Raw genomic sequence first — 12,565 nt, forward strand, 5'->3', positions numbered from 1 at the left:
TTCCTTATAAACCTAGATTCTGAGCCCATGCTACAAGCAAAGGGAGAAATTTACAGTGAGCCCAAACCAAAAAAATTTTAAAGATCATAGTAATTACAGTCCGCTATCAAAGACAAACAGAACAAGAGCCATATTAACCATAATGACTATTTCAGGGAAGTCAAGGACATTACTTTCCTTAACTAACAGTTCTTTATCTCTTTTTCCCTCATTTGGGTCCCAGCCTTCAGCACACAATTGTGAAAGCTCATGAAATGAAAGGCCTTTGCTATTTCTCACATAATTGTCCTTTTAACAACAATTTCAAGTTCTCACTACTTGAGAACTTTTTAACCTGTTCATGCTGAAGAGTCTGCATGATACTGACAAAGCCGAAAGGTTGTCCTGCCTGAGTATAAAGTAGAAAGGCCTTTCACGTCTCCGCACAGGACATCTAGGCAGGAGCTCTGCGGAGTCCTTTTTTCTTTTTGCTTGACTACGGAGTAAAGAGGCGAGACTGATGTTTGAATACAATGTGAAATCACCCAACCTGTTTTACATTCCTGGCCCAGAAAAATCTCCTCAATAATACTTAAGTCTTATGACAGTTACAGATAGCATTTGATTCTGCTTGAAAGCCCAAGTGTAAGGGTGTCAAAAACAATTAGCGTTTTAATAGCTCTCTTTCTTAGGTTATTTGGCAGGTGCAAGTTCATCAGAAAGAGAACAAAAAAGGCTTCTCAAGAAAATAAGCCAATGACATTTCGCAAAATCATATAATTTTACTATATTAATCGGTATGCTCGCTCTACTTTAAAATAGGATACAATTTAAAGAAATGGAAATGGTGGTTGTCAACATTTAGTACTTTGATAGATAAGGTTTTCTAGAAAAGGACTGGTTTCACGTTGTCCTCATTGTTTTCAAAGAAGCCGTAAGGCAGCTAGTGCTTAGCAGACATCATTGAAAAACTTAACAAATTTCATTATTCTGCCTCAAGACAAATTCTTGCTGTTTGGTGAAAAGGTAGGTCAAGCAATAAGGTGACCCAAGACTGAGTGGATTAGGAGGGGGAGGGCTGTGTGTGAAGTTGTAAGACGTCAACAACAAAACCTGTCTTGTGTGCCTCCCTTAGAGTTACTTTGTGGAGAAACACACTAATTCAAAAATATCTAACTAGCTTCACATTTAATTTTGACTTCAAATCTTAGAGTGGCAGAGCAGCTGTGCCTGGAGGCAATACAATCTTATTTCTATAAAAATCTCTCAAAGCTCCATATATAAGTGGGAGAGTAAAAATAGATAATCAAATCCAAATTAAGGCTATTAAGAATTGATTTAGTATAAGGATAATATAGCAAGATTTTGTTTAGGTTATGGATGTTCACTAAAAATGTGTAATACTTGTTTGCCTAAAATTTTGATTATGTTTTAGCTTATTTTGTCACAGTTAAATAGTTTTATCATTAGGGGTTTTAATTGCATATAGTTTATAGAATTCTTTCTGATTACTCCATATCCATCTAACTGAAAAAGAAATTCCACTGTACTACTTAATGAAAAGGGAACCATCTAATGAGGATGCAATCAAACTGCAGGCAGATGCACCGTAAGGTGTGGCTAAACAGTTTGTATTTGTGAAAACTTTGTCACAAACATTTTACAGAGTCTATATAGTGTACAGGGGAAGAGAAGTCCCTGAAGAGACTAGGAAGAGAGTGACATTAGTCACTCAGTGGTATGCTTCTGTGTTGCATAAAGAAACAACAAAAGAACAAGAATGAGAAAACCAAGTCCTTGGAAGTCTTTCAACCATCAAAACGTAGGCTCCATGATTACGCAATCTCCCCCCATTTCTTCATCTTCTTTTCTGCCTCTCACTTACTTCGCTACTCATTCCACATTACACCTAGACTATTTATTTTAAATTAAGCATAGCAGGAGTATACATATGCCCTCATAATCATACAGTCATTGTGTTGGCCTTGGTTCTTTAATGACATACAACATGGGCTGAATTGTTGATTTTATATATTGTACTAAGAAAAAATAATCAAAGTATCTATATGTAATCAAAAGAGAAATGCAATGAAAATAATAGTTGTATCAATAATTAGCTCTCTACTTTTGGGACGTTTTTAGCCTCTGAGCTTCCACATACTCGTCTATGAAACAAAATAATCTCTAAGGTCCGGGAAAACATCATCCTCTACACTTTTTTTGCCATTATTCAGTACGTCACAGTGACTCTAAATCATAAACCCAAAGTTAGAAATTAATTATCCACAATAAATTACACTGATATATTAAAATCCATTTTTTCCAGAATAGGCAAAGGCAAAATAATAACAAAAAAACACTGTTGAATAGAGTGAAAAGATCTGTATAAAATTTCGCATTTTTACCTTTCCTCCCATTTATTCATCATCTACCACATATACTTTACCTTGAGCAGGAGGGGTCTACACTGCTAGTAAGAGAGCATTACATCTACGTCTTTATTTTTATTTGCTTCATAATTGTTTTAGGCTATCCTGAAAACTTGACACAAGTTTCTCTATTCAGTCACTCATTAATACTAGCAGTTAACTCACCTGTACCCAAAACAACCCTTGAATGCAATCTGTCAAGTAATTTTCCATTTATAAATCTGGTGAACTTTGGTGACACTCTGAATAAATGGCAGTCACAATGGATGGATTTGTTTTTGACTCAGGAAGGTAAACAGAACCTTCTAATACACAGCAGTGAGGAAAAGGGAACCAAAATAAATAAAACCCAATCAACACGAACTGGCACCTTGCAGAGAGGCAGAGGGCTTCATGAGGTTGGGTGTGCAGGAGTTGGTTAGGGGTTTTTACAAGGACTCAATTGCATAAATGCCAGAGACTAAGTTAACTCACCTTCTTTTCAGTGTTCCTAGCACATCCGTCCACAATATCACATGAAGCTCATCTATATTAATGATTTTGTCAAAATGCTGATCACAGTATTTCAAACTGTACTGACAAATATGACAGAGTCAAATAGGTAACAGATTCAATATTTCAGATTGTATCTTGAAGTAAAGTAAATCCACTACTGAAAATGGTATTATAAGAGCACGATGCTTTTGAAAGCATACCCTGGGCGACACTGATCAGAGATGTGTGACATAAGTTCAAACAATAAGAAGAAAACATTCACTACGGACCTGGAAGCAGAACCCTGGACACCACCTCAGGCAATACTGTCAGGATGGAGAACATGAGAACACAATCTCAGCAAACATGTCCATCCTCACATTTTTACGATTTCAGTTATATTGAAACTTGAGAACTTCATAGCAGTCTCCTAAAATCACAGATCAACAGGATAAAAGTAGATAAGAGAATGTGTAATTTATGAATACGGTTTATTACCATGGTTACAAACTTTCAGAACAGGCCTCTGAGACACTGGGCTGAGACTCTGCCGAATATCTGTTAAAAAGAAAAGAAAATATAGAGGTCTATTCATCTCAAGAAGTGTAACAGTATTAAACTTTTTTCCAAGGTTAAATATTTCTGGAAGCAAAGCAATAATGTTACGACTTTTACTTCCCATTTAATTACGCTACTGTAAACTCCACTGGGATAAAGTACATATGGTTCTTTCAATGAGACTTGTCACACTAATCGGGATTTTCTAGGTTCAGTGCATTGATTTGTAATGTGCTACTGACACTGGCCAACGGGAATGCTTCTCTCTCTGACATTTGTCATCACCAGGGAAGGATTAAGAAAAGTTATGAAACTTCTGAGGAGCTGTTGCCCACAGCACTACATTCTTGACACATGACTTTAAAAGAATTAAAAAAATATATATAAAAGGGTTGTTCTTTGTGATAGTTCCCTAGAAAATAACATGAAACAAGTATAATGCTCACCTTTTGGCTTCGGTGTCCTTTTCCTCCGGTCGCGGAAGGCAGCCCCTGACTGCAAGGCCTCCAGCAGACTATCCATCACTCCTGTCTCATCAGCCTCTGTGAAAAAAGATGCGGGGAATTCCATCAGCTCTCGGGGTTACCGCAGCAATGTCAAAGCACACACAGAAACTGGTGATGGTGATGATGGGGGAAAAAAGATCAGATGCCAGGACTAAGCCAGCAATTTCAAAATATGATAGGACTTTAACCCTCATAAATCGAATACCTTTTAATGAAATCTGTCTCATTAGAGCCTGTGTTACTGTCCACTAAAGAGGACCAAGTTCCACTGACTCATTTCGGAGCACTGCTTTTATAGGCCGGAGGCACAGTAACTTTAAATGGAATGCGGTTCTCGTCATGACTGCATCTCAGGTGATCATAAATCACATTTCCCTTGTAGAAATGGGTTACTTTCAAAGCATCAGCTTCTGTTCTAAAATCGACCAGATGTGGGCGTGTTTTCGTTGGTGTTACTGATATTCTGCTGTCTAAATTTATTGTGCAAAACTGTATTTCCACACTAACTTTTGTGAACATGCTCCCAGCAACTGATATTTCATATCAGAGGACAATTGTCCCCTAACTTTACATACAACATACAACAATTGTTGACATACAACAATTACTACAAATTTTTACAGAATGTCTGAAAAGTTTATCTTCTAAAATGAAAAATAAACCAAAAGGCTCTCAATAATCTAAAGGACTGCAACACACAATGATTAGTTTAAGTTGATATTCTGTATATGATTAATGAAGATGTGGTGATGGAGCCAATTCTTTCTACAAACGTCAGATTTTCTTGTAATAATCATAGCTATGTATCGTTGTCAGTGCTAAATATTATTTAAAGGAAGGAGGAACAAAAGCTTCAAAAAACACTGCTGGCCTAAACTAAAGACAAAGAAACACCAAAAATTTTTTGTCCCTTAGAGAGACTTCATTTGCAGGCATTCTCTAAGAAACTGTATGGCTGGTATACAGTTATGTCTAAAGTAACTGAAAACTGTTTTCCTCTGGAACTTCCTCCCTCCCTCCCTCCCTCCCTCCCTCCCTCCTTCCCTTTCTTCCTTTAGTTTTTTTTTGAGATGTGGTCCCTTTATAGTGAACAGATGACAAATGAATGCAGATAACACACTTATTTACAGTTTACAAACAGATATATAAATATAAATATGCATCGACCCCTTCTCCATCTGGTTCTAATTTGTATTTTTAGAAAAGTACTAAACCTTGTAAGTGTAATCAAAAGAAGGTGGGTGAGAAATAGAGTATTTGGAGATTGTTAATTTACATGTGAATTTAATTCTAAAGTGGTTTGATGGCTACTTTAATTAAAATATGTCAAATAGTTCAGACACTTTAATTAGTAGCCACCCAGCTATCTGAAAATTTACAAACTCAACTATATTTTTCCCTAAAAAGAACTACAAGTAACACCAAATATTTAAGGTTGTGAATATATTTTATTAGTAAAAGGAAACATTTTAAAAATCCGAACCTTTAAGAACACAGGCATGTGATTAAGGGCATATACTTTAAGGGGAAAAGAAAACTACTGACAAAAGTTGAACTTCCTTAGTGCTGTTGGCAGTGGTATTGCCACGGTGATTCTGAAACTACTGTGTGTGTATTATAACACTGAACAGATGGGTAAATATGCTGATGCTGGCGGCAGGACTGCCCACTGTGGGAAAGTAAATGCAAGTATGAAATGGCAGAGGAGGGGCAGAATCATGAAGCACTGAATTGGATTTACAGGTAACATATAAGCTCAGGGTTTAAAAAAACAAAACAAAATATTTCCTAGCTTTGTGACCCAAAAGAGCCCAGACGACACTGCAGTAGCAATAAGCACACCTAACTGTTGGATCTTGGTTTCTAAATATCATTACTCACTAATACTTAGAGAAATGGCTGATTTTAGGGCTGAGACCAAGACATGGTGAAATGAGCCAGGAACACATTGTTGTGCCAGAAAAGAAGGAAGTGCTCAAAGTCAGACAGGCATCTCCAAAGGCCAAAGGGGCCAGCCTGAAGGGGCGCCTCAGCCAAGTGTAGGACAATTTGAGCACTGAATACGTAATTATGAGAGTGGGTTATTTCACATGAGGCTCTGAGGGGACAGGAGGTGGAGACATCTGGCAGATAGCACCTTACTCAAATAATCAAATTTGACATAACCAGTCATGGGGCACACTGACAACAACTGTCTTGTGAAGTGATGCACTGAGATAGACCAACATAACTTGTGCAGTACTTGGCACAAATATACTTAACCTGGATCTAACTGTGGACAAACAATCAGACAAATCCACAGTGAGGAATATTCTGTGAAGCAGCTGGCCGGGGTTATTAAAAATCATCAATATCATGAAAGGCCAAGAGAAAGATAAAGAAAAGGTTAGAGAACCCCTCTACATTAAAGAGACATGACAACTAAAGGCAGAACACAATCTTTGATCAGCTCTTGGGATGTAATAAAGGCATAAATTACACTAATGGCATAACTGAAGAAATTTTAAAATGCACTGAATATTAAATAATTACATTGTACCAATGTTAAGATACCTGAGTATGATACTGTATTTCCCTGAAAATAAGACCTAGCCGGACCATCATCTCTAATGCACCTTTTGGAGCAAAAATTAAATAATAATATATAATATAATACAGGGTCTTATATAATATAATGTCATATCATATCATATCATATATCATATCATATCATATATCATAATGTAATACCGGAAATACTATACTATGTTATAATATAATATAATACAATACTGGGTCTTATATTAATTTTTGGTCCAAAAGACGCACTAGAGCTGATGGTCCAGCTAGGTCTTACTTTCAGGAAACACGGTAATTAATTATGATTAGCATTTTCGCTGCGATGTTCGTCTACAGTAGAATGATATTTCCATGCCACTGACTGTGGCGTTCGACTTTACCCCACGAGCTCACTGTTCCAGAAAGAAAGTTTAGGAAAGCAGATGTACATTTTTCTATATTTTTGTGTTTTTCAAGAATGAATAACAAGAGGAAATTTTTATACGTTAAAGTAATCATTTATTTTAATAAAATGTAGCACCTTAACTGTATTTACTTACAATATAAATACTGTAATTATTGTCTGTGGATTGTGACACATTTTGGACAACAAACTTGAAATCAATTAACGCAGTGAAAAGGTTAAGCAAGCTAATCCCATTGCTCTTAGGAGATGGATGCTGACACTTTAGGCTCACCTCCAACTTATACCAGTTCCATGTTGTCTAGTTCATGTCTTTGAACATGCTGCTCTCTCTACACAGAACATCCTTCTCAATTTCTTCACCAACTACACCCCTTCTCCTTTAAGACAGGTAACTGAGAATCCTTTCCCGCCCAGTGGGGGTGGAACTGGGTGGCCCTGTGTCCTGCTGGCATGTGGTGTATAGAGAAATAAGTCCATTACAATATTGTTTTCTTGATGGTTTCTACCATTAGACCATCAGTTCACTGAGGGCAGGGACTGTGGTGTTCACTTATCTTTAATACCTAGCATGACGCTAGTATTACATAGAAAGTGTTCATTAAGAAATGTTGAGGGCGGACGAGTGACTCAGTTGGTTAGAATGCGAGCTCTGGGCAACAGGGCTGCCGGTTCAATTCCCACGTGTGACAGGGAGCTGTGCCCTCTGCAACTAGAATGAAGTCAATGAGCTGCCGCTGAGCTCCCGGGTGGCCAGATGGCTCAGTTGGTTGGAGCACATGCTCTCAACCACAAGGTTGCCGGTTCAACTCCCGCAAAGGATGGTGGGCTGCGCCCCCTGCAACTGACAACGGCGACTGGACCTGGAGCTGAGCTGCACCCTCCACAACTAAGATTGAAAGGACAACAACTTGACTTGGATGGAGCTGATGAGTCCTGGGAAAAACACACTACTGTTCCCCAATAAAAAGTCCTGGAAATACACACTGTTCCCCAATAAAGTCCTGTTCCCCTGGCCCCATAAAATCTTTAAAAATAAAAATGTTGACTATATAACAAATGTGGCACCACATGGTCAGCTGGAAGGAGGACTCATGCGGGAGAATGAAGGTCACAGGTGAAGACGGGGGCCAGGGAAGTCATAGGCGTACATTCCCACCCTGTAAACAGCGCAGCCTGGGTTCTTCCTTTTGCCTTGTCTCAAATGTCCATTCAGTTGGCAAACTCTGTTAATGCGCATTTCCAAGTATCTCCTGCATTGATCCATTGCTCCCAGGTCTGACTAAACTTCATGTTGGTGGTCCAGAGTGGAATTATTTTTCACTTGAAATACTGCATGAGTTGCCTGGAGTCACCTTGCTTCCAGGTTCTTCCTAATTCTAATTCATCCCATATAGTACTGAGAAGTCCTAAAGCAGAATTATGATCCTCAATCCCCCAGTCGAATATTTTCAGTATCGCTTACTTCGCACAACATGAAGTCCCAACTCTTTCACTCGCACCTGATGCTCACTAGAGCTGCTCTTCTAATCCTCTCTCTTACTCCCAACATCACCACCTACTCTTCACCTAAAGACAACTGCCCGCGATTCTGCACAAACAGAATCTCTCCTGTCCATCACCATCCACCTGGAACCTCTATCCCTGCTCTAGTCTCCCAGAGCTGCCGGCTTTTCTTGGCCTTCGTGCCCACATGCATAATGGAAAGAATACAATACGGAAGTGACAAGACCTGCATTCTAGTCTGAGCTCTCAACTAATGACCTGTGTGACACTAGACTAGTTACATAATCATTCCTGACATGGGTAACAGAGAAAATGACTGTCTTGGGTTAATGAGAGGATCAAAGGAGGTAACAGAAATGAACGCACTTGGTAAATTGCTAAGTGATATAAAAATATAGGGAAATAAATTCATAAATGAACTGTATAGTGCACCACAGGAAGTTTATGAAATATCTGCTTATTATGTTTCAAGAATTGTTTTAGATATGCTATAAATTAATATTTTGTAGTATATTTGGTTATATTCTTCACAAAGGACAAAATCATATATAACATCGTTTCTAAGGGAAACGCTGGTAGAGGATTAAAATATTTCAATGTGTAAGATAAAACTATATAGTAAAGATGTTTTTCTATATTTTAAAAATGTATTTAGAATTCCACATATGTTTGCTGAGGGCTTACTATGTATCATGACATTGTCAGACACTAAGGATATCTGAACCCGACGTGTTAACAAGAAATGTTTTCTGCTCTCAAGAAGCAGAAAAGTATGATCTGCATGACCTACTGGAGCTGGGAGGCTTCCGAGGCAATGATGATGGGCAGGAGTTGGCCATGGCAGGGACTGGGGAGGGAAGAGCACACCTGGCAGAAGGAATAGCAGACGAAGGCACAAGATAGGAATAAAAACAAAAGTGAAGTATAATCGAGTATTTAAATGATTCATATTTACATTATTCTAATACAAACCAGAGAAATTAAAAATTAGTCTTTTTTTATTGGAGACTAGAATTGAATTTTTCTAACTACAAGTCAATTTACATTCAAAATATTTATCGCCTCTCTCCTGCTGTGAAAACTTTTTAAAATAAATAGCCTGACTGCCATAGTCAAAGCTTTGCTGTGTCTCAGTTAACATGTCACCTTGTTTAATTTGCAGATGGTATTTTTAAAAACCACACAGTATCATGGGAAACGAAGAAGGAGAGTTAAGGATATTTCTAGAGCAGAACCAATAGGATGAGGGGACATTGGGGGTGGGCTTGCTAAGGACTGACTCAGACATGTCAGAGCTTTCTGGGGCCTCTGACTGGAGAAATAGAAAAGATGGGAAAATGTGTAAATATATTGAGTTTGGTAGGGGACAAATGTGGGAGAGGACAATGAGTTTCCTTCTGCACAGGTGAGTGCCACGTGCTAGCAGGGACCCCCGGATAATTTCTAGAAGTAAGCTGGAAATTCTGGCCTCAAATTCAGAAAAAAATTCGGGTAGCATTTTTGGAAGTCATTTGCACATTACCAAAAAAACAGAAAAACAAACTCATTCAGCACTATGTACCAGACCCTGAGAAAGGCCCTGGAAATAACAGGGTAAGATTTTATCCTTGCACTCTTGTTAGTACGTATGTATGACAGAATCTGGAGAGGTGGCACTTGAAATTCGCCTAGATATAAAGAGCAGGAGAAAAAAGGTGGCTATATGGCAGGAACAGTCTTTCCTTTATTCCAGTTTTCCCAAGCCAAGGTACAACACTGAAATTGCAGATAAACAAGATAGAAAGAAGATCCTAAAAGGTTCCAGAACATAAAAACAAACCACAATAGGTCACATACAAAGGTAAGGAATCAGAATGTAACCAGATTTCTCAATAGCAACACTGAATTACACAAGACAGAAAGACACAGATTTCAAATTGCGAAGAGAAATTATGTCCAGTGAAGAAATGGTTATGCTGCCAATCTGATGATAGAAAATGGACATTTTCAGACCTGCAAGTCATCTATTGCACTCTAAAAAAGCTACTGGAAGGTGAGCCTTTGCCAACCAAGAAAGAAAAGTAAGAAAAAGATGGGATCCAGAAAAAAGGGAGGGGATGAAACAACTAAGTGGCAAAAAGAATTCACAGGATGGCACCTGTATCCCAGGCCCAGAGTAGCCAGTTCAGATCACTGGGCTACAGGAAAGAACAGTAGCCAAGGAACGGAAAGCAAATCTATTCCTTTGTTGTTGGACTATCTGCAAAAAAGAATGCTGTTTATTTCACAGACCTGTCAGAGTGTTTGGATAAAATAGTGACAGGTATACACAAATACTAAGCAAAAAAAAAAAAAAAATTAGTGTGAACCTAGCAATCACGTGGTTGTCGAATAGGAAACAATCATGGAATACTAACTGGAGGGGGAGAAACATTTACACAGCTGCAATATTATACATACTGGCAGTTCTTTTGACCATCAATTGCATGACAGTCATAAGTGAAGACAGTAGGGTAGAGGAGAAGGGGACTATAAGGCGAGTCCAAGCGAGGAGAGGGCATAAGGGAACTAAATCTTCAACCACTTCTCAAGAACGTGGTAAGGTCTAAAATGAATCAATTGACAAATGATAGTCTAAGCATATTATCTAGAAATAGGTAAGAGACGAATACCAGATAAAAACCATAAGAATTAAAGGTGGTTGCCTCTGGGAAGTAGGAGGTAGTTGAGAGGAGTGAGGGAGAAGATAATTTATTATGCTATGAGCCTATTTTATTTCATTTAGGAATTTGCAGACATTATATTAATATGAAGTAGCTAAAAAAAAATTCCTGCTAGGAAAAGAGAACTGAGGAGGAGGGAGGGTAGAAGGGGGGAGGGGGAGGAGGAGGAGAAGGGGGGAGGAAGAGAAAGGGTAGAGGGAGGAGGGAACTGGATGGAGATGAAGGGAGAGGCTGACTCATCACTTAAATGTGCTTTCCTCTGATGAGGGGGAGAAAAGAGGTAACAACAGGATGAGCACTAGGATGGAGAGCTCCAGCTCAGGAAGGTGTGACACCCGGTATGGGGCACGGGGAGAAGGGACAGCAGTCACAGACGGCCTCCTGGATATCGGACTTCTTAAAGAAGAGCTTTGGATTGCCAGAACTTCCTGAAGAGGGACGGTCCTGCTACAGCTCACAGAACAGTTGTACAAGGGGTTCTGGAGGGACGTGAAACACTTGGGGGAACTCAGGTGTCTGTAGGAATGGAGAGCAGGGTAGCGGGGGGACTAGGTGTGTGTCAGTGTGTTGCATGCGCACGCACGTCAAAAGGTGACACTGAGGAGACAGGTAGGGGCCAACTCACCAAGTACTAAGGAAGGCATTCACTCATTTTAAGCTAGGAAGTAACATGGTCAAATTTCTATTAGGTTGGTGGAAAAGTAATTGCGGTTTTGCAATTGTTGAGCTTTTAAACCGCAATTACTTTTGCACCAACCTAATACTTTAGAAACATCAGTATGAGAAGAGAGAAGATGGAGGGAAATGAAAAGAGAGCAGTTTTAGTGATTTAAATCTAGGGAAAATGTATGTAGGGCCCCAGCAAGGAATTAAGTGGTAAAAATGGAAAAGAGAAAGGAGGAAGAACAGAAATATCTTGGTCTGCATGGATGTATTAAAAAAGAAGTTGAGACTGATTTCCAGGCATCTGGCTTGGTCAACTGGACATACATTGATATTATTCAACAAGTATTGAATTATTTTTATTTGGTGGTAGAATGGGGCTGAGACTAGAAAGAGATTCAGTTGATATGTTGAGATGGTCATAAAATATCCAACTGCAGGGGATTAAAAGAATATAGAAGGCTGATGATTCACAGATTTAAAACTTGGAGGAGAGGTATTGGTTATACTGATAAAGTTAGAAGCATATTGGTCATTCTTGATGCAATGGAAAGTATAAGCATAGTGAAATGGTAGAGAACACAAGTTCTGAATTCAAACAATTTGGATTTAAATACTGGCTTTCCAATTCGCAATCATTGTGACTTTGGGCAATTGACTTAACCTTACTAACCACCATTTTTTCCCCTCAACTTTAACTTGTGAATAATAGCACCTATTTGACAGGGTTATTGGGAAGATTAAAGGAGACAAATCATATGCAATACTTAAGAGTGCCTGGCACAT

The 12,565-nt window shown here is 38.7% G+C and overlaps 1 protein-coding gene across 1 annotated transcript in view; it reads right to left on the bottom strand.

The window, feature by feature from the left end:
- Positions 1–12,565, bottom strand: part of DIAPH3 (diaphanous related formin 3) — a 438,451-nt gene that overhangs the window by 90,541 nt on the left and 335,345 nt on the right. The window contains exons 26-27 of the mRNA XM_074329349.1: positions 3,887–3,982; positions 3,381–3,440 (exon numbers count right to left, since the gene is read on the bottom strand). Coding sequence (XP_074185450.1) covers positions 3,381–3,440; positions 3,887–3,982 — 156 coding nt within the window. The remainder of the gene's footprint in view (positions 1–3,380; positions 3,441–3,886; positions 3,983–12,565) is intronic.

The sequence above is a fragment of the Rhinolophus sinicus genome, linkage group LG04 (genome assembly GCF_036562045.2).
Source record: "Rhinolophus sinicus isolate RSC01 linkage group LG04, ASM3656204v1, whole genome shotgun sequence".
Lineage (NCBI taxonomy): Eukaryota > Metazoa > Chordata > Mammalia > Chiroptera > Rhinolophidae > Rhinolophus > Rhinolophus sinicus.